Genomic DNA, 27229 nt, shown 5'->3' on the forward strand with positions numbered 1-27229 from the left:
AGTTGTGCATACACCAACCCAGTTACTCTCTGGATGCTGGCCTCCAATGATCCAATAGAGTGCCGCAGCACTACGACCAGTGGAAAACTGAGTTGCCCCGCAGTACCCAGCTCACTTGCGTGGGTGATCTCTCCTCAGAGAAGATGTTGGGAAGCAGCTGCCATCGGCTTCATTCTGAAACATGCTGTCTGCAACCATCCGCTGACCTGCTGCTGTCGACTTTGAGGTTTCTGTCAGGGACCTCATCCTTACCCTTTGGTTCAGAAAACCTAACCACAAGGCGGTGGTGTCGGGTTTGATTACTTAGGGCATCTGATACCTGCCCAAAGCCAGAGCCCCATCAGTTGAAACAGCACACACCTCTGGAACGTGGGGTTGACTAGCAAGGGGGAAGCTGTAAGTTGCACTCAGGCATTTCTCCCCTTTTAAGAGAGACCCTTCACCTCACCTTGTACGCCTAGCAAATGCACTACTGAGAACCATAATAGTAGTGTCTAGTTCCAAAAAGCACAGTTCTAGCCAGTAGTGTAAGCTATATTCCCCCCCCCCCCCCATTTTCTCAATAGTTTAGTCATCTGGCAATGTCCACCCACCTGGCTTTCCCTTATCATACAACAACTACTAACCGAGGATGGTAGAGAGGATAAAGGCTAACATGTGCTTCCAGAGGCAGAGGCAGTAGGATGTATAAGAAAACTCTGTTTCTTATGGTTTATAGAAGAATCATGGTCATAATGCATTGTCGTGACCATCAGATAAGACTGGGCGAGATCAGAATCTGACACACAGGGAGGCTGAGGACACTCAGGAAACAATAACTAGTATGTATTCACGAGCTATTCAGCTTCTACTTCAGTAAATATGTAAGGCTTTACAGACAAATTAATAAATGCACTGTCTTTCCACCGACAGCAGAACAAGATCCAGGAGAAACAAGCTACGTATAGGTGACTGTAATTAGTAAAAAGCTTGGTCAGGGTAGACCTGGAGCAGAAGCAAGCCAAACCAGAAGACAGATAGGAAGGTACATAACATGGACCCAATTGCAAAGTATTTATTCATCAACAAATATTGATTTTTTTTTCCAAAGCTTAATTAGATCCAAAATAAAGACATATTGCATGCTGTTCTTAGTATCAGTGTCTGTCAGGGCTGTGCACATTCAGTCATTGTAAATGTACACAAAATAAATAAGGCCACTGGAAGTGTTTTTTCCTTTAGATCCCCTAATTACAGCCTAGAGTTTAATTCTGATTTTTTTTCTAACCACACTGGTGATGCAAGTGCTGCTAAGGGTGAGGTGGCTCTTCAGTGTACATTTTTGAAACCTCCAAGTTGAGCTGTGTTTCTATGGTAACTCAGTAACAGATAAAAGATGTTTGTATGATGTTTTGCGGGGGATTTAAAAAAAAAAACAACATGTGTCTTTATGGTAGCATGGAGGGAGAATTGTCTTCTGAAAGTTCTTTCAGCTTTCTCAACCTCTGACAACAGTGACTACTTAAAAATCACACTACTGATCACAGGCTTTCATTTGGCAGATGTCTTCTGAGCACAAGGTTTTCTTGGGATATGATGCGTGTTTTTGTTTATGCTAGGCTTTGTCTGCTCAAAGTTTCACTGTTGCATGATAATGATTTTGTGGTTTGTAATCTACATAATTTATATTAACATTTCCTTTGAACTGGTACATTATCTATCTATCTATCTATCTATCTATCTATCTATCTATCTATCTATCTATCTATCTATCTATCTATCTATCTATCTATCTATCTATCTATCTATCTGTCTGACTTGTATAACATGTGCCTCACATACAAATATGTCTGTAATCATTTATATGGTGAAGCTTTTTATGTGGAAAGGTTTATTTAGCACCCCCCTCCCTTTCCTTCTGAAGGAATCTCCAGTGTCAGTACTTTGTAACAGTGTTGATAAAGCAGTAACTTTGATTTTTCCACACTGGAAAGTCTTTGTCATTTCTCTGTAACATGACAAGCTACATTTTTTGTCTTAATAACTAAGAGACATGCAAAAGTGACACTGATGACTATTTATGGACCCTATTCACATGACGTCATGCATACGATTTCCTAAAGAGCCTGAACGCCAGAATAAATGGATATCGGCTGTTAAACGTGTCGTATCGGAGGCTGATAACAGTACATGGGAACCATCAGTGTATAGTGGAATTTATTTAAGAAGAACTGAAGTCATTTTTAAACTTGCTTTATTTCTTAATTAACATGTTATTCAATTCCGTTTTCAGTTTTAGTAACCTTATATCGTGACTCGTATTGGCAACTGATTGCAATTAAATATTATACTTATCAGCCTATTCGGTTTTTAGCCATGTTGAATTTAGTTCGTTTGGTCCACGGAAGGCGTCACTTATCCGTACGATCTTCACGAGACTTGTGCGAGACTTCGAAACGTGAAGTGTCAGCACTGCCATTTTGAAAACTATTTTCCAAATGAAATATTGCACAAAAACGAGTTTAAATGATGATTACTGCCTACTTTTTTCAAACTTTCCTGATTGCTATTAAAACAAACAAAACTTCCGGCTTGATTACATCAGCATTCGAAAGAAGGTGTGAACGTCTTTTGACAATGTTGGCAGTTGTTGGTTACTTTGATTTCCGCTGTATGTTTTACTTCCGTCCTATGATGTCTTGCACAGGTCTCAGCGAATCTCGTTTATGGCCATTGCTTTGACATATGGACTGATATATTACAGAGCATATTTCAGATACTCATAACTTGCTATTGCAGTGACAAAAATAAAATGAGATAAAGAGAATTTTGATCATAAAAATTTGCCTTCAGTTCTCCTTTAATAATAATACATTTAACTTATACAGCACCTTTCTCACACCCAAGGTTGCTTTACAGTTACAAAAAAAAAAGAGAAAAAAAACCTTCAAAAGTTGTTAGGGTGTAACTCCAGTGGCGTAGCTGTTCACAGTCCCACCAAAAGGTGCACATGGGTATGTCGCACACAGTCGCCGCAATCAGCACTTTGCCATGGGCATCAGCACTCAGAAGACCATGCCATGGATTCACAAAGCAAGCACAGAAAGAAAAGAAAAGGAAAAAAAATAGGAAAAGCTTCAGTGAGAAGCAGCAGCCAAAACGCACACAGCGTACACTCAACCAGAAATGGATACAGAATTTGCAGCACACACTTTATATCTGGTTAGTATTTAATCTGTCATGTTAAATTAGCAGTTTTTGTTGCGATAAAGTCAGAGACCCAAAGTATACACACAGATCTATATGCGGACTTCCTGGAAAACTGTTAACATTTATGCGATAGCGTATGTGCGATATTAGAAGCATTATATGTATCTGCAAAGGAGTTTCTAGCTGTTGAAAAAAAAAAACAGGGACTGAGTCAAGTTTTCCTGGGGCTTGTATTTTTTTTTAAGGGTGATTGGCATAGATAGGTTGGTGAGGTTATATCTAACTTTACAAGAAATATTATCACCCACACACATTCAAAGGTTATGACATCTTTATTCCTGATTTTTTACTGCTCTTTTTAAATTTATGTACTTCACTTCAGTTTCTGTCACTTTATGAAAGCCCAATTTTGTGCAATTTTGTCTTGACTGATATTTTTCATCCATTTTATGAGTTAGCTCATGGAAAATGAAGTGCGATTTGCATCAGAATCATTGAACGTAGTCACCATTTTGTTAATGTTATTACATCCAAGATGGCTGGCCGGTGGTTGCTAAGTCACGTGACGGAATAACCTCTGTAGCCACTATGACATAAGTGATAACAGAAATCTATCTATCTATCTATCTATCTATCTATCTATCTATCTATCTATCTATCTATCTATCTATCTATCTATCTATCTATCTATCTATCTATCTAGGCATTAACACTAAATGTAGGTATACATTGATTAAAAAAAGTATGAAACTGTGGTTGTAAAGTAGGAATAACACTTTGTGCTATGATTGAAAAATAATTTCAAGGTGGGTTGTATCACACTACCACATCAATGATTCCTATAACAGAGCAAACAGAACCAATTTATTCCTTAGATGTCATGCTAGTATCTGTTCATATCACCTTCTCTCATTCCTCAGCCTTACAAAAATGGCCAGAAACTTGCTATGAAATCTGATATGCATGGACATGCATACACATACTCAAATACATGTACCACTGCCCCTTGGATAATTACAGCGACTCAGTAGTGCTACAGTATGCATGCACCTAACCCTAACTTTACAATTTTAATCAATTGCTTTTGTGTAAAAATACACTTCTGTATTAATATGCATATGGTGACTACCATTACACTAAATGAAAGCCTAATCTGATCTGTCCTTTAATCATTATGCTGACCTATGGCTTCTTTTTTCAGTCCATATTTTTTCCTTCAAAATGCAGAAATAATGAACACACAGTGGTGAACCGTTACTATTAGAGCTGGGACTTCAGCTGAGCCAAAACTTAGCCAGACACACCAAAAAAGCAACAGGGCAAAGGATTTTGCAAGGGATTAGCGCCAGGCTGCCACGTGGCTCCGTTGTGTGTAGCTGTCGATGTTGATTTTAAAAGTAACTAAGTAAATTATACAGGGAAATGAATACTTAAGTCTGAGTGAAAAAATACTGTGGTGAGCGTGTGTGGAAGAAGAGTCTGGAGACAGAAATCTTAGTTTCTCGGTCGTTAGCCTGTGCTACTTGCTCTTGATAACACCAGCTTGACTGCTTTATTAACATTTGCTAACACAACTGATGAACAACTCGCGGTTAAGCTAGTGTTGGCCTTCGAGAAGTCATAGGGCGATAAATTTTTGGTCCCTCCTATTATAAATCAAAATATGATTGGTTAATTCATCTGTCACTTCCAACATAAAAATACACTGCCATGGCCTTCTGTCCCAGCAATGAAGTCCTAACCAATAAGTGAGCCAGCTCTAAACTCTTCTCAGCCTAGAGACAACAAACAAAAAATCTCACCGAATAACTCTATTTTAATGTTTTCGGGATAGTAACCCTTTCATTTCTGAAGCAAATTTGATAGAAAAATGAGGCGAAATTAGGATTAGAAGAGAATAATTGTAGTGAAATTATGAAAGAAATTAAAGAATGAAAGAAATTAAATGTAATATTTGAAATGCCGATATATTTGGGCCTTCTCTGAAGGCCTAGAAGGCCCTGACGGTTCCCCTCTGTGAACACATATGCATACAGACAGAAGCATACAAACACTCTGTGTCTGTCTGAAGACATGAGGGAGCATGTCAAAAATGTTTACTATTGGTAATTTTGTGATTTCAGGGGCCATATTTGATGAGTCTGCCAAAAAGGATGACGAGGTGTTCCGCATGGCAGTGGCTGATCTCAACCTCAACAACGAGATCCTTGAGACGGAGAAGATTACCTTCTCAGTGGAGTTTGTGGATGGGAACAACCCCTTCCAGGCAGTGCAGGAAGGTAGGTTTTAGCACATTCGTCTGATTGCTGTGGCCCCTGAACTACTGAACAGAGGTATTTAATTAATTGAAAATTATGCGGCAAGTGTCAGAACTAAAATGAGCTGTAAACACAAGTGTTTGGACTGCAAATAGAAAAAAAAAATCAGTAACTTTAGTAAAGTTGTTTTTCTTCACGTGTAGAGGGGCAAACAAACAGCTAACTCTAGCTGTCATGATCATCAGTACAACTAAAACCAATTAACACTTATCACAGCAAATAATTACATTTATTTTGATCTTTTAAAATCTGTCTATGATATTTAAAGTAAATTCAGAAAATTAGATTTATAACGTACATGGGACCTGGATGCACTTTTCACACGCTTCACTAATGTGCGTGCTGTCCTACAGTTTCTGAACATTTCAGTTCATCAGCATCAAATTATTTAACAGATGCTGGGAACAAGGATGAGGAAACAAAATAAGACATCTTGTCAACCTTGAGCACCAAGAGCATACTTTGAAAGTAGACACAGGCAGTGCATTTGCCATTTGTGTTTAGATGTGTGTTTAATTCAATTTTATTTAAATTAGGTGATTTAATTTTTTTTAGATTTAGTTTGGCATAATGCTGTCCAGTGGGTAGCATTGTCGCTTCATAGCTCCAGGGTCCCCGGCTCAATCCTGAGCTCAGGTTACTTTCTGTGTGGGGTACTGGGCATGTTTTCCCCAGGTTTCCTCCAACATGCCATTTTCTGTTTAACTTAAAAACATGCCAGATGGTGGATGGGAACTTGCCCCTAGGTGTTAGTGAATATCTGACTGTATATATGCATTGTGCCCTGCGATAGATTGGTATCCTGTCCAGGGTGCATTTCTACCTCACACACTGTTAGCAATTAATAGTCCTTCATAGACAAGCTGCCTTCCCTTTGTATAATTCCTCAACAATACTCTGGGTATTTAATGAGCTTCAGGACATAAGCGTGTGTGTTAACTCATTATAAAGCTGCCGAAAGCTAAGGCTGGTCTGGTTAAGACATTAAGACCCTATATGTGTGATCCATAGTCAGAATGTGATGGAAACTGTGGTGATGAACCTGCCTGGCAAACTAGAGCCAATTGGGACATTTCAAATCATAACCTTTGAAAGGCTTTGTTAGTTGGTCTAGTAAAACCAACTGAAACAGTTCATGATCACTAGCTAGATTATTTTACATGAAGCTAAATTCAGAAAGTTAGCAGTTAGCTGTTAAGCAACATACACTCGCTGGCCACTTTATTAGAAACACCCGTACACCTGCTGTTTTAAGCAGTTCTCTAATCAGCCAATCCCTTGACAGCAGCACAGTGCATAAAATCATGCAGATACAAATCAAGAGCTTCAATTAATATTCACTTCAAACATCAAAATGGGAAAAATTGTGATCTCTGCGACTTTCACTGTGGCATGGGTGTTGATGCCAGATGGACTGGTTTGAGTATTTCAGAAATTGCTGATCTCCTGAGCTTTTCACACACAACAGTCTCTAGAGTTTACGCAGAATGGTGCAAGGAAAAAAAAACACTGAGTGAGCGACAGTTCTGTGTGTAGAAACGCCTTGTTGATCAGAGAAGTTACAGGAAAATGGCCAGATTGGTTCGAGCTGCCAGGAAGCGTATAGTAACTCATATAATCACTCCTTACAACTGTGGTGAGCAGAAAAGCATCTCAGCATGCAACGACCACACCAGGTTTCACTCCTGCCAGGTAAGAACAGGAATCTTAGACTCAAGAACAAGTTCCTCTTAAAGGAACAGTCCACCGTACTTCCATAATGAAATATGCTCTTATCTGAATTGAGACGAGCTGCTCCGTACCTCTCCGAGCTTTGCGCGACCTCCCAGTCAGTCAGACGCAGTCAGACGCGCTGTCACTCCTGTTAGCAATGTAGCTAGGCTCAGTATGGCCAATGGTATTTTTTGGGGCTGTAGTTAGTTGCGACCAAACTCTTCCACGTTTTTCCTGTTTACATAGGTTTATATGACCAGTGACATGAAACAAGTTCAGTTACACAAATTGAAACGTGGCGATTTTCTATGCTATGGAAAGTCCGCACTATAATGACAGGCGTACTAACACCTTCTGCGCGCTTCGACAGCGCATTGATACAGAGCTCAGATATCAATGCGCTGCCGAAGCGCGCAGAAGATGTTAGTACGCCTGTCATTATAGTGCGGACTTTCCATAGCATAGAAAATCGCCACATTTCAATTTGTGTAACTGAACTTGTTTCATATCACTGGTCATATAAACCTATGTAAACAGGAAAAACGTGGAAGAGTTTGGTCGCGTCTAACTACAGCCCCAAAAAATACCATTGGCCATGCTGAGCCTAGCTACATTGCTAACAGGAGTGACAGCGCGTCTGACTGACTGGGAAGTCGCGCAAAGCTCGGAGAGGTACGGAGCAGCTCATCTCAATTCAGATAAGAGCATATTTCATTATGGAAGTACGGTGGACTGTTCCTTTAAAGTGGCCAGTGAGTGTATAAAGAGTTAAGCTAGAAGTTCAGTAAAGTATAAAGAATTAAGCTAGCAGTTAATTAACATATAAACAAATTACTGTTTTGTGAGAGATTACATGTTGTGTTATTGTGTTTAAGTCCTGAATATTCTTCAGATTTTATACTACTTGTCATTTATAGGAAATTGACCGTGCAATGTATTAGCTCTTTGTGCATGACTATGTATAAGCATTTAACAGTAAAATATTGTAAATGCATTAATTGTGAATGTAGAACATTTAGCATACTGTTTTTACTCATGTTCTATTGTTGAGTAAAGCAAGACAAGGGAGCAGTTTCAGGTTCAAATATTCACCTGTCACTCATACCTGCCCACACAAAAAGCAGATTACAGAATACATTGCAAAACATTTAGACACAATTCTAAAAACATAAAAGATGTTTTTTTTTTTGGCCCATTTTCTATTGGGGTTTCCACCACCCAGACATGGACAGTGGTGCTTGAAAGTTTGTGAACCCTTTAGAATTTTCTACGTATATTTCTGCATAAATATGACCTAAAACATCATCAGATTTCCACACAAGTCCTAAAAGTAGATAAAGAGAACCCAGTTAAACAAATGGGACAAAATATTATACTTGGTCATTTATTTATTGAGGAAAATGATCCAATATTACATATCTGTGAGTGGCAAAAGTATGTGAACCTTTGCTTTCAGTATCTGGTGTGACCCCCTTGTGCAGCAATAACTGCAACTAAACATTTCCAGTAACTGTTGATCAGTCCTGCACACTGGCTTGGAGGAATTTTAGCCCATTCCTCTGTACAGAACAGCTTCAACTCTGGGATGTTGGTGGGTTTCCTCACGTGAACTGCTCGCTTCAGGTCCTTCCACAACATTTCGATTCGATTAAGGTCAGGACTTTGACTTGGCCATTCCAAAACATTAACTTTATTCTTCTTTAACCATTTTTGGTAGAACGACTTGTGTGTTTAGGGTCGTTGTCTTGCTGCATGACCCACCTTCTCTTGAGATTCAGTTCATGGACAGATGTCCAGACATTTTCCTTTAGAATTTGCTGGTATAATTTAGAATTCATTGCTCCATCAATGATGGCAAGCCATCTTGGCCCAGATGCAGCAAAACAGGCCCAAACCATGATACTACCACCACCATATTTGACAGATGGGATAAGGTTCTTATGCTGGAATGCAGTGTTTTCCTTTCTCCAAACATAACGCTTCTCATTTAAACCAAAAGTTCTATTTTGGTCTCATCTGTCCACAAAACATTTTTCCAATAACCTTCTGGCTTGTCCACGTGATCTTTAGCAAACTGCAGACGAGCAGCATTGTTCTTTTTGGAGAGCAGTGGCTTTCTCCTTGCAACCCTGACATGCACACCATTGTTGTTCAGTGTGCTCCTGGTGGTGGACTCATGAACATTAACATTAGCCAATGTGAGAGAGGCCTTCAGTTGCTTAGAAGTTACCCTGGGGTCCTTTGTGACCTAGCCGACTATTACACGCCTTGCTCTTGGAGTGATCTTTGTTGGTCAACCACTCCTGGGGAGGGTAACAATGGTCTTGAATTTCCTCCATTTGTACAAAATCTGTCTGACTGTGGATTGGTGGAGTCCAAACTCTTTAGAGATGGTTTTGTAACCTTTTCCAGCCTTGATGAGCATCAACAATGCTTTTTCTGAGGTCCTCAGAAATCTCCTTTGTTTGTGCCATGATATACTTCCACAAACATGTGTTGTGAAGATCAGACTTTTATAGATCCCTGTTCTTTAAATAAAACTGGGTGCCCACTCACACCTGATGTTAGGGTTTTGCTGGGATTCGAACCTGGTTCGTTGGTGTGATAATCCAGCAAACCCCCACTAGGCCACCAGGGGGATGACTCAAATGCAGAGGCGTGAGGCGGAAGTAGAAAAAGAATCAAATGGTTTATTTAAACTATATACACTATATACAGGGCAAAACAAAAGACAAAAAAACCAAAGAGTAAATCCAAAAGAAAAGCAAAGTGCAAAAATTCAAAAGCTAAGAAGATCAAAAACACAGTACAAAGGAAACTGGAGATAAACATAACAGCACAAAGACTCCGTGACAAGAGGACTGAACTCAGGGGTATAAATAGACAAACTAATTAAGGACACAGGTGAAGATAATTAGGCAATTAACACAAACACAAAACACAGGAACAATGGCGGCCTCTAGAGGCCAAAATAAACACGACATGAAAAGGAAATAACAGCGGCCTCTAGAGGCCAAAACAGTCCTAGTCCTAACAGGACCCCCCCCTCTAGGAGCGTCTCCTGACGTTCCCAGGGCGATCCGGATGGGCCGAATGGAAGTCCCGACATAGTTCTTTATCAAGGACATCCCGAGCAGGAACCCAGCAGCGCTCCTCAGGACCATAGCCCTCCCAGTCCACCAGATATTGCAACCCGCCACGGACCCGGCGGGAGTCAAGCAGGCGATTCACAGTGAACACAGTCTGCCCCTGGAAGATGCGGGGGGGTGGGGGGTTCCTAGGGGCAGGGGCATACGTAGACGTCAGTACGGGCCGTAACAGGGAAACATGGAAAGTGGGGTTGATCCTCAGAGTCCGGGGCAACTGGAGCCGGTAGGAGACAGGGTTCACCCTGCGCACCACCTTGAAGGGGCCAATGTAGCGAGGAGCAAGCTTGCGGTTCTCCACCCGCAGTGGAAGGTCCTTAGTGGACAGCCAAACACGCTGCCCAGGGCGGAAAGCGTGTGCAGGTCTTCTATGGCGGTTGGCCTGAGTCTGGTTGGTTCTGGAGGTCTGTATGAGGGTCTTCCTGACCTTGCTCCAGGTCTTGCGACACCGTCTCACATATTGGTTGACCGAGGGCACCCCCGCGTCCTCCTCCTGGTCCGGGAACAGAGGTGGCTGGAACCCGAATTGGCACTGGAATGGCGACAGCTTGGTGGCCGATGACTGCAGGGTGTTGTGGGCATACTCCGCCCATGGCAGCCAGGTGCTCCACGATGTCGGGTTATCCATAGCCAGGCCTCGCAGGGTGGTTTCCAGGTCCTGGTTGAGCCTCTCCGTCTGACCATTGGACTGTGGGTGAAACCCAGAGGAGAGGCTGGCAGTGGCTCCGATGACCTTGCAGAACCCGTGCCACACTCGGGAGGAGAACTGGGGCCCTCGGTCTGAGACGATGTCCTGTGGAAGACCAAAGACTCGGAAGACATGATTAAACAAAAGTTTTGCAGTTTCAAGAGCAGAGGGGAGTTTGCACAGTGGTATGAAGCGGCAGGCCTTGGAGAATCTGTCAACTAAGACCAAAATGACCGTGTTACCTTGTGACTCAGGGAGACCCGTGATAAAGTCGACTGCCACGTGGGACCAGGGACGCCGGGGAATGGTCAGAGGATGCAGGAGACCCTGGGGACGCTGTCGTGGGTTCTTGGTTCTGGTGCAAACCTCACAGGACAGGACAAATGACCTTACTTCCTGCTCCATGTTAGGCCACCAGAAGCGTCTTTTCAGGAAGTCCAGGGTCCTCCGAGCTCCCGGGTGGGCGGTGAGAGGGGAAGAGTGACCCCACTGGAGAACCTTGGCCCGGGCTTGATGTGGGACGTACAAGAGGCCTGGTGGCCCCGTCCCAGGACCGGGGTCCTGGCGTTGGGCTCGTCGGACAGCCTCCTCAATACCCCAGCGGACAGGGGCCACAATCCGGGACACAGGGATAATAGGCCCGACTTCATTCTCCCTGTTAGTGGCAGAGAACAGTCTGGACAGTGCGTCAGGTTTGGTGTTCTTGGAGCCGGGGCGGTATGAGAGGGTGAAGTCAAATCGACTGAAAAACAGGGCCCACCTAGCCTGTCGAGGGTTCAGTCTCTTGGCTTGCTGGAGGTACTCCAGGTTCTTGTGGTCAGTCCAAACCAGGAATGGATGTTGTGCTCCCTCCAGCCAGTGCCTCCACTCCTCAAGGGCCAGTTTGACCGCTAGCAGTTCTCGATCCCCCACATCGTACCGGGACTCAGCAGGACTCAGGCGGTGGGAGAAGTAAGCGCAGGGGTGCAGCTTTCCTTCCGAACGTTGAGAGAGCACCGCGCCGACACCACTGTCCGAGGCGTCCACCTCCACGATGAATGGTTGGGAGGTGTCCGGGAGAACCAGAATGGGTGCCGTGCAGAAGCGGTCCTTGAGGTCTTTGAACGCCTTTTCTGCCTGAGGAGACCAGCCATAAGATCCACCTGTCCCTTTGGTGAGGTCTGACATGGGTGCTGCCACAGAACTGAAGTTCCTGATGAACTTGCGGTAGAAGTTAGCGAATCCTAAGAACCGCTGAACCTCCTTAACGGACTTGGGAGTAGGCCAATCCCGGACGGCCAGGGTCTTGGCAGGGTCCATTTGGAGTTGGCCTGTCCGTACAATAAATCCCAGAAAGGAGACCTCGGGAACATGAAATTCGCATTTCTGGGCCTTGGCGAACAGATTGTTCTGTAGCAGCCTCTGGAGAACCTGGCGGACATGGTGGCGGTGCTCCTGCACGGTCTTGGAAAAGATAAGGATGTCATCGAGGTAGACAAAAACGTATAGGTTAATCATGTCCCTTAAGACGTCGTTGATTAGGGCCTGAAAAACAGCTGGTGCGTTGGTGAGTCCGAAGGGCATCACCTGGTATTCGTAGTGCCCAGACGGGGTGTTAAAGGCAGTCTTCCACTCGTCTCCCTGTCGGATACGGATGAGGTGGTATGCGTTCCGTAGGTCCAACTTGGTGAAGACGGTGGCGCCTTGGAGCAGGTCGAAAGCTGTGGACATCAGCGGAAGGGGATATCGGTTGCGCACAGTGATCTTATTCAGGCCCCTGTAATCAATACATGGTCGGAGCCCCCCATCCTTCTTGCCGACAAAGAAGAAGCCGGCTCCAGCAGGTGAAGTGGAGGGTCGAATAAACCCAGAGACCAGGGCATCTTTGAGGTATTCCTCCATGGCCTTGCGTTCTGGCTGAGAGAGTGAAAACAGTCTGCCACGAGGAGGGGTAGTCCCAGGGAGCAAGTCGATGGCACAGTCGTAGGCCCGGTGCGGAGGAAGAACGGCGGCCCTGCTCTTGCTGAATACCTCCTTGAGATCCCAGTACTCTGTGGGAACTTGAGATAACTCGGTGAGATCAGGGGGCTCGGCAGGAGACACAGGAGAGCTAGAGAGCAGACAAGAGGCATGGCATGCAGGGCCCCATTCCACAACCTGGCTTGTTACCCAGTCTATGCGAGGGTTGTGGCGAGTAAGCCAAGGAAGGCCTAGAATAACTGGGAACTCAGGTGAAGGAATCAGGTGCAGGGATATTTCTTCCTTGTGACCTTGAGACTGGAGGAAAACTGGAGAAGTAACTTGGGTGACTCTTCCATCACCTAACGCTTGGCCATCGAGGGCAGACACAGACAGTGGGACTTCAAGAGGTGCAGTCGGAATATTGATGCTTTGGGCGAAGTGAATATCCATAAAGTTCCCAGCCGCCCCTGAGTCTATCAAAGCTTGACAAGAGTGGACAGACTCACCCCAGGAGATGGAGACCGGGATGTAGATTCCTTGGCCAGGGAGTCCGGGAGAGAGGGTAGGCCCCGTCACAACCCTCCCTCGGCTGGACGGGGCGGTCCTTTTCCCAAGAGTTCGGGACATGATGCTCGGAAGTGACCAGGTTTGCCACAGTAGATGCAGCACTTGTCCCTCCTTCTTCGCTCCCTCTCAGATGCGGAGAGGCGAGTACGACCCACTTGCATGGGTTCTGGACAGTCACTGAAGGAGGTAGATGGTCTCCAGGTAGAGGTAGGGAGGCTGGGGGGGCTCAAGGCTTGGTGGCGTTCTCTCATCCTGTTGTCCAGACGAATAGCATGTGAGATGAGGGTTTCGAGGTCACTTGGGCATCCAATAGAGGCCAGACCATCCTTGATGGGGTCAGACAGACCATGGTGGAAGGCTGACACCAGGGCAGTCTCGTTCCATCCACTTACTGCTGCGAGTGTTCGGAACGAGATGGCGTAATCTGCGACGCTTCCTCCTTGCCGGATGGACATGAGCTTTCGGGCTGCGTCGGTACTGATGTCTGCCTGATCGAAGACCCGAAGCATCTCTTCAGAAAACAGCTGGAAATCAAAGCACTCAGGTCCCTGTCTTTGCCAGATAGCAGTAGCCCAGGCTCGCGCCTTACCAGCTAATAAGGTGATCACAAAGGCAATCTTGCGGCGATCCGTAGTGTAGGTGGTAGGCTGAAGCTCAAAGGTGAGTTGACACTGGGTAAGGAACTCTCGGCACTCACTGTGCTTGCCGTCATACCTCTGTGGTGCAGGAAGGCTGGGTTCGCGAGGTGAAGAAGGCAGCATTGCAGGAGGCACTGGAGCAGGAGTGGGAGCTGGATCAGGAGCAGGAACTGGATCAGGAGCAGGAGATGCAGGCAGAGATGTCAGCTGTGCCAGGGTTTTCCCAATTTGCTGAAGCAGTTCCTCGTGGCGAGCGAGGGCCTCACGTTGGCTGGTGAGCGTACGTCCATGAGCGTCCATGGTCGCTCCGAAGCGTGTCAAAGCTGCCATAATTCCCTGAAGGTTGGCCGGGTAGACAGTTGAAGCAGCCTCTGCTGAGTCGGTCATGACGGAGTCTTTCTGTTAGGGTTTTGCTGGGATTCGAACCTGGTTCGTTGGTGTGATAATCCAGCAAACCCCCACTAGGCCACCAGGGGGATGACTCAAATGCAGAGGCGTGAGGCGGAAGTAGAAAAAGAATCAAATGGTTTATTTAAACTATATACACTATATACAGGGCAAAACAAAAGACAAAAAAACCAAAGAGTAAATCCAAAAGAAAAGCAAAGTGCAAAAATTCAAAAGCTAAGAAGATCAAAAACACAGTACAAAGGAAACTGGAGATAAACATAACAGCACAAAGACTCCGTGACAAGAGGACTGAACTCAGGGGTATAAATAGACAAACTAATTAAGGACACAGGTGAAGATAATTAGGCAATTAACACAAACACAAAACACAGGAACAATGGCGGCCTCTAGAGGCCAAAATAAACACGACATGAAAAGGAAATAACAGCGGCCTCTAGAGGCCAAAACAGTCCTAGTCCTAACACCTGATTGAAAACACCTGACTCTAATTTCACCTTCAAATTAACTGCTAATCCTAGAGGTTCGCATACTTTTGTCACTCACAGATATGTAATATTGGATGATTTTCCTCAATAAATAAATGACCAAGTATAATATTTTTGTTTCATTTGTTTAACTGGGTTTTCTTTATCTACTTTTAGGACTTGTGTGAAAATCTGATGATGTTTTAGGTCATATTTATGCAGAAATATAGAAAATTCTAAAGGGTTCACAAACTTTCAAGCACCACTATAGCCAAACCCACCTATTATAGTCACTTTGTTTGCAATACATACTGATCACCATACTACTTAAACCCTGTTTGGTGCGTTTTAGGAAATTCTTTTATTTATTTATTTATCTGCTGTGGTTTGGCTTGATTTTGCATTTCTTTGAATTTGTACTATTTCCTCTCTGAGTTTTGGGTTGTTCTGGTTGCACTGTTAGAGTGTTATGATGGGATCCTGAAATGCTGAAAATGTAAGGGGTTTCTACAGCAGTGTACACTGTATCTGTACTACCATCAAGAACAATCCTCCATGGAAGCAGATCAAATTAATTTTGTCTGCCTCCTGGCTGAACACATGAATGCAATGGATTTTTGTACTGTTTCAATCTCAAAGCCGATTTGTAGACATCCATTTCCATATCACTTTTCGAACCCTCAGTGTGAAACAGTGGCAAGAAAAATCTTTCTAGGAGACCTAGCATGGAGTCCATCTTTCTCAAGCCAGCATTGGGAATCATAGGTTACTTAAATTTACATAGTGTAGGGATTAAACTAAGTTTATATTGTTACGTGAAAGGTTAATGAAAACGATACCAATATACTAGTTACACCTTTACCATCTCAGTTCATCAAACACTCATGGTCCATCCCCTCTAGCCCTTAACCTGAAAGTCAAGTATATACTTGCCTAAAGGGATAGGGTTTGTTTAATTCTGCACTAGTTAGCCCAGCCAGACTGCTAATAATGTTGGGAGCATTTCATATATGTCTTATATGTGTTGCTTGACTATCCTAAACATTTTGGTCTGTCCTTTTCTAATTTCTCCTAGTACCCAAATTACTGGATATACCCTGAGGCACACAAGCTCCTACTCCTGCTATCCAGTCCACATGACTATTGCCAGTACACATAGACAGTGGAATTTAACATTCTGTTATGAGAATTTGCTGTTTATTCAAAGATGATTGGATTACGTTCGGACCAACTCTTTAATGCTAACTTTATCTGATATTGCATTATTGCAAAAGTAGAGGTGGTTGAGTCTACATGTAAACATTGAAGAGAAATTTGGCATATTTTACAGTTTACAGATTTTACAAATTTCCCTCAAGGTCATCGATTCTCCTAAAATCCGAATAATATAAGGCTATGACATAGTATTTTTTGTAGGTCTTCTGGTAGAGCAAACAGTTTTGAGTATTGCATGTAGTTTATTGTTATTGTCTGTTGCAAAGACCACTGAGGTCTATAGAAATGAGGGAATGTGTTATATTCAATGTTCAGGCAGCAGTAATTGTCTTTTTCTGTGGTTAAAAAAGGTGGAAGTTAAGCCCTCATATTGATTATCGGATCGTGAATACAGGTGCTGGCAAATATCATTAGCCACTTCCCTGTGCTTGGTGCTAAAACAGATCAGGGGCCTTCTTTTTACCTTTTTCCAAAACAACAACAAAAAAAAACCCTGCCTATAATCTCATTAGTATTCACAAAGGTAATAAATGGCAAACAGCATTCATCACCACTAGGAGCCACTATGAGCACTTAGTCATGCCATACAGGCTCTAGAATCTACACACCTTATCATAGGGAGCTTTTCAGGTGTTTATTAAAAAGTGCACTGGGGGTTATACCACGTAGATGGGTTTATCATTTATGTTGTCAATGTTCTAATTTACAGTAGTTCCTTACAGCAGCATATCAAAAAATATCTGTCAAGTTCATAAGATGCTTTCTGAAATTATTCAAGCAGAAAATATTTGCCCTCTCTTTTAACTCACTCTGGATAATTATAGCATGTTTCATTTTCACTTTAGCTGCACTGCCCGTTTTCTCACCTTCATCTTGCTCTGAAAGAAATGCTTAACTGGATTGCATTAAATGGATTCAAGATTAGATGTTCTCAAACCTTTTTAATATAATGGAGAAATCATACAAGTCTGTTTGACACTTATTTTGTGTAGCACTGTTCATTGAAGAGTTTTTCATACAGACAGGTGTCGAATCTCGCTAGTCACTTTGAAGGCCTGCTTAACCTGAAAAAGGCATTCATTGTAGATGCTACTACATCTTTTAAACAATGAAAAATCAGTTAAACATGCCATAATTAGCCATGATGAGGATAATAAATGCATTAATTAGGCAAACCAGTAACACTTTACAATACTGTTCAACAACTCATAGACACAGTATCAAAAGTTTGGACACACCTTCTAATCCAATGGTTTTGCTTTATTTTTCATTAATTAAAAGAAGAAGAAGAAGAAGAAGAAGAAGAAGAGGAAACCTTTATTCGTCACATGCACACTTCAAGCACAGTGAAATTCATCCTCTGTATTTAACCCATCTGAAGCAGTGAACACACACACACACACTCAGAGCAGTGGGCAGCCACACCAGAGCGCCCGGGGAGCAGTCAGGGGTCAGGTACCTTTGCTCAAGGGCACCTCAGCCCAAGGCCGCCCCACGTCAACCTAACTGCATGTCTTTGGACTGTGGGGGAAACTGGAGCACCCGGAGGAAACCCACACAGACACGGGGAGAACATGCAAAATCCACACAGGAAGGCCCTCGCCAGCCGCTGGGTTCGAACCCGGAACTGCCACAAAGACACTTCATGTCTCAAAGTAACAATGGGTGTCGTTTCTCTTAGTTGAGCGCTTCTTGACATAATATGGATGACTACAGTTGTGGAATAGGGCTATTTAGTGTATTGTTCACTATTTACTGTTTGATCTCAAATGCATTAAGAAGGCAAGAAATTGCACTAATTAATTTTTGACACGGCACACTTGATTGATTGATTGATTGATTGATTGATTGATTGATTGATTGATTGATTCTGAACAGTAAAGACACACTCGTTAATTGAAAAGCATGCGACTACCTCATGAAGCTGGTTAAGATAATGCCAATAGTTAGCAAAGCATCATCAAGGTAAACACTGGCTACTTTGAAGAATCTAAAATATGAAACACATTTTTAAACACTTTTTTGACCCTATATATGTTCTATGTGTTATTTCATAATTTTGATGTCTTCAGTATTGTTCTACAATGTAGAAAATAGTCAAAATACAGAAAAAAAAAAACTATGAATGAGTTGGTGCGTCCCAACTTGTGACTGGTACTGTAACTATACAATAAGTAAGAAGCTATCTTCTTCCTATAAAATACTAAAGGCTACTAATTAAATACTCAATAAGTAAGTTAGTAGCAGTTCACTATTAACTATGTAGTAATTACTGAGTCTTACAGTAATGACTGTTCCTGTGGAACTACTAGTTAACTATGGGTGTTTTATAATAATTACTGAGTAATTATTGTTCACACCACTATAAATTCCCAATAGCAAATTCCCAATAGCCTTACCGTCCTACCCTCCTCCTGGAGATCTATTATATACTTTATACAACCACCATTAACTTCATTAGGAACAACTGTAAACCTATACATTCATGCAGTTATCTAATCAGCCAATCATGAGGCAGCAGTGCAATGCAAAAAATCATGCAGATACAGGTCAAGAGCTTCACATCAAACATCAGAGTGGGGAAAAACAATCTCTGTGACTTTAAAGGAATAGAAAATGTAACGTAAATACATGCATGGGTTGGTAGCTTGTAATATTGAGAGCCTGTAAGAAAAGTTTCAGGCATGTTTGACCATTTATGAGAAAGTTGTGAGCGTTTTTGTATCGCTGCTCTAATGCCACCAGTAGGCTGCCATGTTGCCTGTTGGAAGGGCGATCCGTGACGTCATTTGGGTGCAAGGCTGAGTGTTGCTCTTCAGTACTGAAGGGGCAAAGCGAAAGGTCTACTAAGGTGACAATGCCGATTTTTTCACTATACATCTGAAATAGTGTATTAATGAGATGCAACCCTAACTTACGGACAAACCCGAACTCTTGAAACTAAGTGTTATGTAACACTTGTACGGAAAAAGGCGGAAATATTACCGGAAATACCCAAGCTGCTTTCCGAATGGTTTCCGTAAAGTGTGACATCACTTACAGTACATGGCCATATTCGACAAAATGGACCATAGCGCCAGCGACATTTCTTCACTGATTTCCTCAAGTATTTCAGACAATGACACGAATAGCGATGATGATCATGATAAACAAGCATTACCATATCAATTGGTTACACACAAGTGAGCAATATTTAGAGTTGTTTTAGTTAGTCATTACCGAGGCTTTTTTGACAACACTAAATCAAAGCAAGGCACCCATCATACAACAAACATCAAGCTGCTTAGCTGCATCAGCAATTATTACGTTTATGCCCAAAGGAACTCGAAATAACGTATCACACTTAATAAAAAGTTAGGGAAACCATAAGTGTTTTCTTACCCTTTGAACTTCTCTTTTGCGGACTACTGACCATGTTGTCTCATTTGTCTTGTCCGCTTTTTGGCCGAAGATTGTGGGAACCGCATCTGGATTCAGCGCTGGCTTGTACAGTATTCCTAATGCCGGTGCATCGGAGTTGTTTGAGTGAAACAATTTTCTTCAAAATGTTCTGAGCACACGCACTGCGAATGTGCCGTTTTTGCACCTGAAGGACCATTCCAGTCAGCTCAGGAGATGTCTGTCCCTGTGTGGCAAATGGTATTTATCCATTATCTTCTTATCTTTTTGTCCCTTGGGAATTGATGCAGGCTCATTTTTTCACTTCTGCCATTGTTGCATCCTCCAGTAGCGGGTGGCTGCAATGTTCACATAAATCCTGTATAGTATCCTGTATCCACCCTCGGCTTCCTACCACTATACTCTTGACTCATTCATAAAAAACTTCATCAAGACGTCACCAGGCTAGCCTACCGTAATTACTGTGGTAGACAGTGCAACCCCTGCAGCAACGCAGAAAGAGGGTAAACAAACACTATCCTATCCTCAGTGTATGTTTACCCTCTTTCTTTATTGCTGCGGGGGTTGGACTGTCTACCACAGTAATTACGGTAGGCTAGCCTGGTGACGTCTTGATGAGGAAGTTTTTTATGAATGAGTCGCGAGCATGCTAAGCGTGCTAACAAGTGCTTATGCTGCCAGGAACATGGAAAAACTCGCGCACTTGCCTCTTCGACAGATTTAGGTAAGTCAGATAGTATGCCGATCTGTTTGTAAGTAGTCTCGCAAGGTTACAGTCCACAGAATGAGGCTGTCATGGCAGCACTACTATAAATACAAAAAGTTGCCTCCCCCCATTCAGTCACGTAGGAGTACATCAGCTGTTCACTCTTCCCTCGCTGTTTATCCACCACATCAGTATTATTTTTCCCCCTCCACTTTTTTGTTAGAGAAAGGGAATTTCATTTTTTTTCATATAAACTTTTAATGAAATAATCTTCAGCCAGGGGCAGCTTCAAGTCTTACTCACTATGTGGCACTTCCATGTCTTACACCCAAATGACATCAGTGCATTGCCGGAAATGATCAGGGTTTTTTTCTGATTGGTTAAAATATTTTTAGTGGTGGCATCCATGAAATCATCCATGATAGGGGAATTCTGCATAGAAACTGACTTTCAGAGATGGATATCTTGGTTGTATGAGCTCAATTATTTGCATGAATCGTTAGTTTATATCAAAATGATTCTTCATAACTGTACTTTAACCATGGGCTTTCTTTTCCTTTAACCATGGCATGGTTGTTGGTATCAGATGGGCTGGTTTGAGTATTTCATAAACTGCTGATCTCCTGGGATTTTCTCACACACACACACACACACACACACACACACACACACACACACACACACACACACACACAGACAGACAGCAGTCTCTATAGTTTATACAAAATGGTGTGAGAAAAACAATAAATATCCTGTGAGCAAAGGGTCTGCAAGCTGAAACACCCTGTTGAGAGAGATCAGAAGAGAATGAGCAGACTGGTCTGAGCTGACAGGAAGTCTATAGTAACTCAAATAATCACTCTTTCCAACTGTGGTGAACAGAAAAGCGCATCAGAACACACAACACATCAAACCTTGACCTGGATGGGTTATAACAGTAGAAGCCCATGTTGGGTTCTGTTTCTGTCCGCTAAGGGAGAGAATCTGAGGCCATCATGAGCACAGACTCACATAAACTGAACAGCTGAAGACTGGAAAAAGAGTAGATTTTGCTTTGTAATCTTCAACTATCTTATCTTACTAATTAGTTTCTATGTGTTCCATGTCATGATACTGTTCCACATCTTCATTAACTGCTGATTTCCACATGCACAATATGACAAGATCTCAAAAGATTGGAATTAAACTGTTGTGTTACCATAAGAAAACAACTTGATAATGAGGATAAATGGAAGAAAAGGCTTCAATCTGCTAGAGAGCATAAAGAAAGAGCATAAAGATTGGACAGATTTACATTATTCCTGAGTGATGGTTGTGTCAGGGTAAGAAGGGAAGCACTTGAATCGATTCACCCATCATGCATAGTGACCACTGAACAAGCCTCTGGAGACAGTGTTATGATCTGGCGTTGCTTCAACTGGTCAGGTCGAGGTTCGGCAACATTATGGGGCAATAAAATGAAGTTAGCTAATGACCTGAATGTACAGAATGACCAGATTATCACATCAGTGGATTTTTTTCTTCCCTGATGTCCGGGTGTATTCCAGGATGATAATATCAGGATTCATCAGGCTCAAATTGTGAAAGAGTGGTTCAGACATTATGAGGACTCATCTTTCACACATGAATTGGTCACCACAGAGTCCTGACCTTAACCCAATCAAAAGCCTTTGGGATGTGCTGGAGAACACTTTCCACAGAAGTTTGACTTTCCTGTTGTCAATACAAGATCTCAGTGAAAAATTAATGCAGTGCTACGGTACATGGAAATAAATGTTGTAACATAAAATAAGGTTGTCAAAAAAAAAAAAAAGCCACAGTGACTGCATGCCATAATCAAATATAAAGGTGGTCCAACAAAATATTTGAGTGTGCGACTTTTTTAGGAGTTTATGTGCACTGTAAAAAATAATTTGTTGTGTCAACTTAAAAAAGTGATTAACCTGGTTGCCTTAAAATTTCAAGCTTGTTGAAACTCTTATAGTAAGGTAGCACAATATAACTTGATTGCCTCATTATGCTAACTTACTATATGAGTTTTAAAGGGGAACTGAAGGCAATTTTTTTATTATCAAAATTCTATTTATCTCATTTTATAAAATGTAGGAATGCATTTCTGACAGCTATTTTGTCACTGCTATAGCAAGTTATGAGTGTTTGAAATATGCTATGTAATATATCAGTCCATATGTCAAAGCAATGGCCGTAAACGAGATTTGCTGAGACCTGTGCGAGACTTCGTAGGACGGAAGTAAAACATACAGTGGAAATCAAAGTGACCAACATCTGGCAATGTTGTCAAAAGACGTGCGCGCCCTCCTTTGAATGCTGACGTAATCAAGCTGGAAGTTTTCCCTGTGTCCGAAATCGCTTCCTACCCACTATATAGGGCACTCTATAGTGGGGACGCCATTTTGTAGTGCTGTCCGAAACCTTAATGAGGATTATGTAGGAAATGCGCTCGGTATAATATGTATTTATCACAAAAATACATGCATGTATTTATTATTTTGAAAACCCACCAGCCGCCTGATCTGGCATGTTTTAATTGCGCGACAGTAATGACATACATACCAGCACGATGGACTAGTCCTTATCCTGTCGTCTTTCCAACTCTTTTCTACTCCACGTTGGTTCAAAGTCGTATGGAATAATCTCCATCACCGATGAAGCTGGCAAATCTCGAAATTAATCTAAATTGGAATGATATGGTGATCTGGCCGCTGCGTAAATGGTTTTCAAAATGGCGGCGCCGACACTTCACATTTGAAGTCTCGCACAAGTCTCTTGAAGATCGTGTGGATAAGCGACGCCTGCCGTGGACCATACGAACTATATTCAACATGGCTAAAAACCGAAAAGGCTGATAAGTGTAATATAATATGCTAATACGAGTCACAATATAAGGTTAATAAAACCAAAAACATAATTGAATAACACGTTAATTAAGAAAAAAGCAAGTTTAAAAATGACTTCAGTTCCCCTTTAATGAAGATGTGGAACAGTACTGTAATGTGAAACACATTGAAACTTACTAGTAATTAGCGAAGGGTTACAGTGTTGTTCCTCAGTAATAATAATGCTGTGGAACAGTATTTCACATGGTAATTCATTATTAATTTTGTTACTTAACAGAAACATATTTACAAAAAAATTGAAGGTATGTAAACCAGGGGCGATTTCTCAGATACAACAAGGGAAGCTGAGCTTCCCCTAAAATTCTCTCCCCAAACTCTGGCATCTACGACGTTGAATTCTCATTAAAACAATAACTTGCATAACATAATATATGCCCAAGATTGTATTTACGTTCATAACTATCCTGTAACTTATTTGAGTGATGTCTGATGAACTTGCAGTTCGCTACGAGAATCACCTTTGCTGCCAGGCTGTAACCAGCGTTGCCAGATACTGCTGACGTTTTCCAGCCAAAATACCGGTATATTCAAAACCCGCCAAAATGCACTTAAAACCGCCCAATCTGGCAACACTGGCTGTAACCTTTCTTATTTCAATGGGCTCTATGGCTGGCAGCCGGGTATCTGTTGCAGTCTATGAGAGGGCTCTGAACAGCCAATTTCGGCTAGTTGTTATTGGTTAAAATCGACAAAATCGTCACTTCCAGGGAAGCCGGGCTTCTCTGGGACTAAACGAGACAGTTGAAGGGACAAGAAGCCGGGCTGATGAAGGATTATTGGAGGTAGTGTTTGAAAGACATGAGGAGGGCAGTACTTCGGCGAGGAACACGGAAGTATGATCAGTCAGTCCCCAGCGGATGTCGAGAAAGTGTAGTCGTGTGCCAAAGTGCTGTCCGACTTTCTTTTCATATAAACGTTTCTTCTCATTGATGTCTCTGTACATTACTCTGTAAATAAATGTAAACATTACTCGTTGTGCTCCGTTAACTTTCATCCATTCTATCAGTTTGATCATTCGCGAATTCACTCGTTTATTTCATTTGTAGTTCAATCTGGTTGTAGGCTAGCTTGAGCCTTATTGGGATCTGCAGTGCTAGCTGCTAACAGAAATTGGTGAAGTCTCTGGAAAGCACAACCAGCTAGTATGACAGGGTCACAGACCATTTTCTGGAAAAGGAGCGGAGGGCAGAATTTGTGTATAAATAGTGTGCATCATATAATGTTCATGAATCTGAAGTGTGTATATTCAGTAATGTTAAGAGAATGGTGGGCTCTGTGTTATAGGTTATACCTGGGTATAATATTCAAGGTTCTGTGTGTTGCATAGCCTACCTGGTTATGAATTTCCAGACTGTATTGCAGAAGATGTTCAAGGATGTGTTGCACAGCTGGGTGTTGTGTTAAAGACTCTGTGTTGCATATCAGGGTATGATGTTCAAGGCTCTTTGTTGAATAGCCAGTGATTTTTGGATGTTTGATATTTTTGATTAAGGATATGAGGCACTAGCCTGGCAAGCCAGATTATAACATGAAATGTACAAGCAAAAATACTTTCTGCCACTAGGTAGGGTTGTCTAGTTCACTATGCTAATGGGGCACACCTTTCTATGCTTTGATATCCGGCCTACAGGTTTTACGATGAATGCGTAAAATGGGCTTCCCCTGTTTTAAAAACCAGCAGCCGCCACTGATGTAAACATAGAATATTTGTTACTCATTGCTACATTATCGCCATGTACTATTATAGGATATTTTTGTCCAGTTCTTTCTTTAGACCTTGACCAGCTAAATAAAAACAACACCCCAACCCTGTGCATCTCTGAGGAGACCTATAATAAGTAAAACATAAAAACATTTACATTTTAGACACTGAGGTGTTGGAACAGCATGAAGTATATTCAGTAGTAGAGTTTCAGAAGGAAGGTAAGAGTTTTGTTTTATCTTTGGGAAATTAATGATATAAATAATTAATCAATAGTTATTATCAAAGAGCCATAGTTCATAGCTAGTTCTACAGTAGAAACTTACTGAGTAATTAACTAGTAGTTCTTAGTATTTTGTAGGAAGAAGATAGGTAGGTGTTAACAAAGAACCACTCATTCATTCCTGCTTAGTTCCTGCATAGTCACCTGCATAGTTGTTGAACAGTATTGTAAATCGTTACTGGCAAATTATTTTTCTTGATTGTCTGAAGCTTTTGTGGACATTACCTAAACAGACAAGTACTGTGTCTAACAGATTTATAAGTATGAAATTTGACCAACACATTCTTAAATATATGAAATGGCTAAAACTTTTTGCCCACTTGTTCATCACACCCATATGTGAGCATTCGCCAAACTGTTGTCACAAAGTTGGAAGCACAGAATTGTCAGCGCAGATTATTTTTGGAAACTGTAGCATTACAGTTTCCCTTCACTGGAACTAAGGGGCCCAAACGTGTTCCAGCATGACAACATCTTATTCACAAAGCGAGGTCCACAGTGACATGGTATGCCACTTTTGGAATGGAAGAACTTGAGTGACCTGCATAAAACCTTGAACTCAACCCCACTGAATAAATTTTGAATGAATTGGAATGCTGACTGCATGCCAGTCCTCCCTACCTGTCATTATTGTGTGACCTCATCAATGTCCCTGTGACTAAATGGGCAAATCCCAGTAGGCATACCCCTAAGTCTAGTTGAAATCCTGCTCAGAAGAACTAAGGTTATTATAACAACAACCATGATGGTGTTTTGTGGAGGTGGGGGGTGGGATGATGCACTAAATCTGGAATGGGATGTTCAAAAAGCACATATGAGTGTGATGGTGAGGCGTGCACAAACCTTTGGCCAGAATACTATAAAACATTAGAGGTGATATGGAGTATCGGGGAATACATTACATATGTCAGTAACAAAAATATTTTCACTTTATACAGGCTGTATTGCATATGCTCATTGTAGGATAGAATATACCAGGGGTTCAACCTTTTCTATTTTAAGGCCCACCTATTCATACTTGTAACGAGTCAGGCCCATTAAAAAAGATCCCCAATTATTTTGGCTCATCTATTCTATTAGAACCTAATAATCTACTGTAAAGTCTGTTAACAGAATGCAGCATCACTCCCTGTTACAGATAGGAGCCCAGGAATTTAATAAATGCAGTAAAAATAAACTTTTTAATTGTAAGTGTTTAAAACTGTATGGATGTGCCAGAAGCCAGCATAAAACCATGCATGCGGGGCATTCTCAGTCAAAAGGGATTAATGATCCAAAAGTGGAGTCTGGTTGATTAACACAAGAACGTATTTCTTGTGAAACTCTGTGTTCAGCAAACAAGCAAGTTATTAAAACCAAGTAGTACACTCAAAAGAAGTGGATATAGAAACCACGCAATGGGATAGATCCTTCCACGCTAACAAAGAAGGATTTTTCCTATGAGTTGGAAACTTATCCATCTGTTGTGTTCCCCGACATTTCAAACTACCTGGTGCTGCAGACATCGTTCTACATGGACACACAGATGAAAACCTGGAAGAGCATGGAGGTGTACAACTTTTTATGTGTGTCTGGGTTAAAGATCTGGGGATCAGGACACTACAAGATAAATCCTGTATCGTTTATGCTCAGGTAAGGAGGAATTTCTGGGCTTTTTGTCCGTGTCTTTGAGATATTTGCTAGGACGCTACAAGCTTTAGTACCGGTGTAAACAAACCACAGCCGCTTGAGTCTCAATTTTCCCTGCTCTTCTCTTCTAGCAGGCATCACAGATCCATATAATTTATCCACAAATGTATTTATTTATTTATTCTGCCCACTGCACCTGCGTTCTCTCTCTCTCTCTCTCTCTCTCTCTCTCTCTCTCTCTCTCTCTCTCTGCATGTGCATTAAATGCAGACGAGGAATGTGAAAAAATGTATTCATTCCAC

At 42.0% G+C, this 27229-nt stretch overlaps 1 protein-coding gene across 1 annotated transcript in view; it reads left to right on the top strand.

Annotated features, from left to right (window-relative positions):
* The window catches only part of grid2 (glutamate receptor, ionotropic, delta 2), a 1182816-nt gene that overhangs the window by 130608 nt on the left and 1024979 nt on the right, over positions 1 to 27229 (top strand). The window contains exon 2 of the mRNA XM_060930811.1: positions 5313 to 5468. Within this exon, the coding sequence (XP_060786794.1) occupies positions 5313 to 5468 (156 nt within the window). The remainder of the gene's footprint in view (positions 1 to 5312; positions 5469 to 27229) is intronic.

This window comes from Neoarius graeffei, chromosome 10, assembly GCF_027579695.1.
Source record: "Neoarius graeffei isolate fNeoGra1 chromosome 10, fNeoGra1.pri, whole genome shotgun sequence".
Classification (NCBI taxonomy): domain Eukaryota; kingdom Metazoa; phylum Chordata; class Actinopteri; order Siluriformes; family Ariidae; genus Neoarius; species Neoarius graeffei.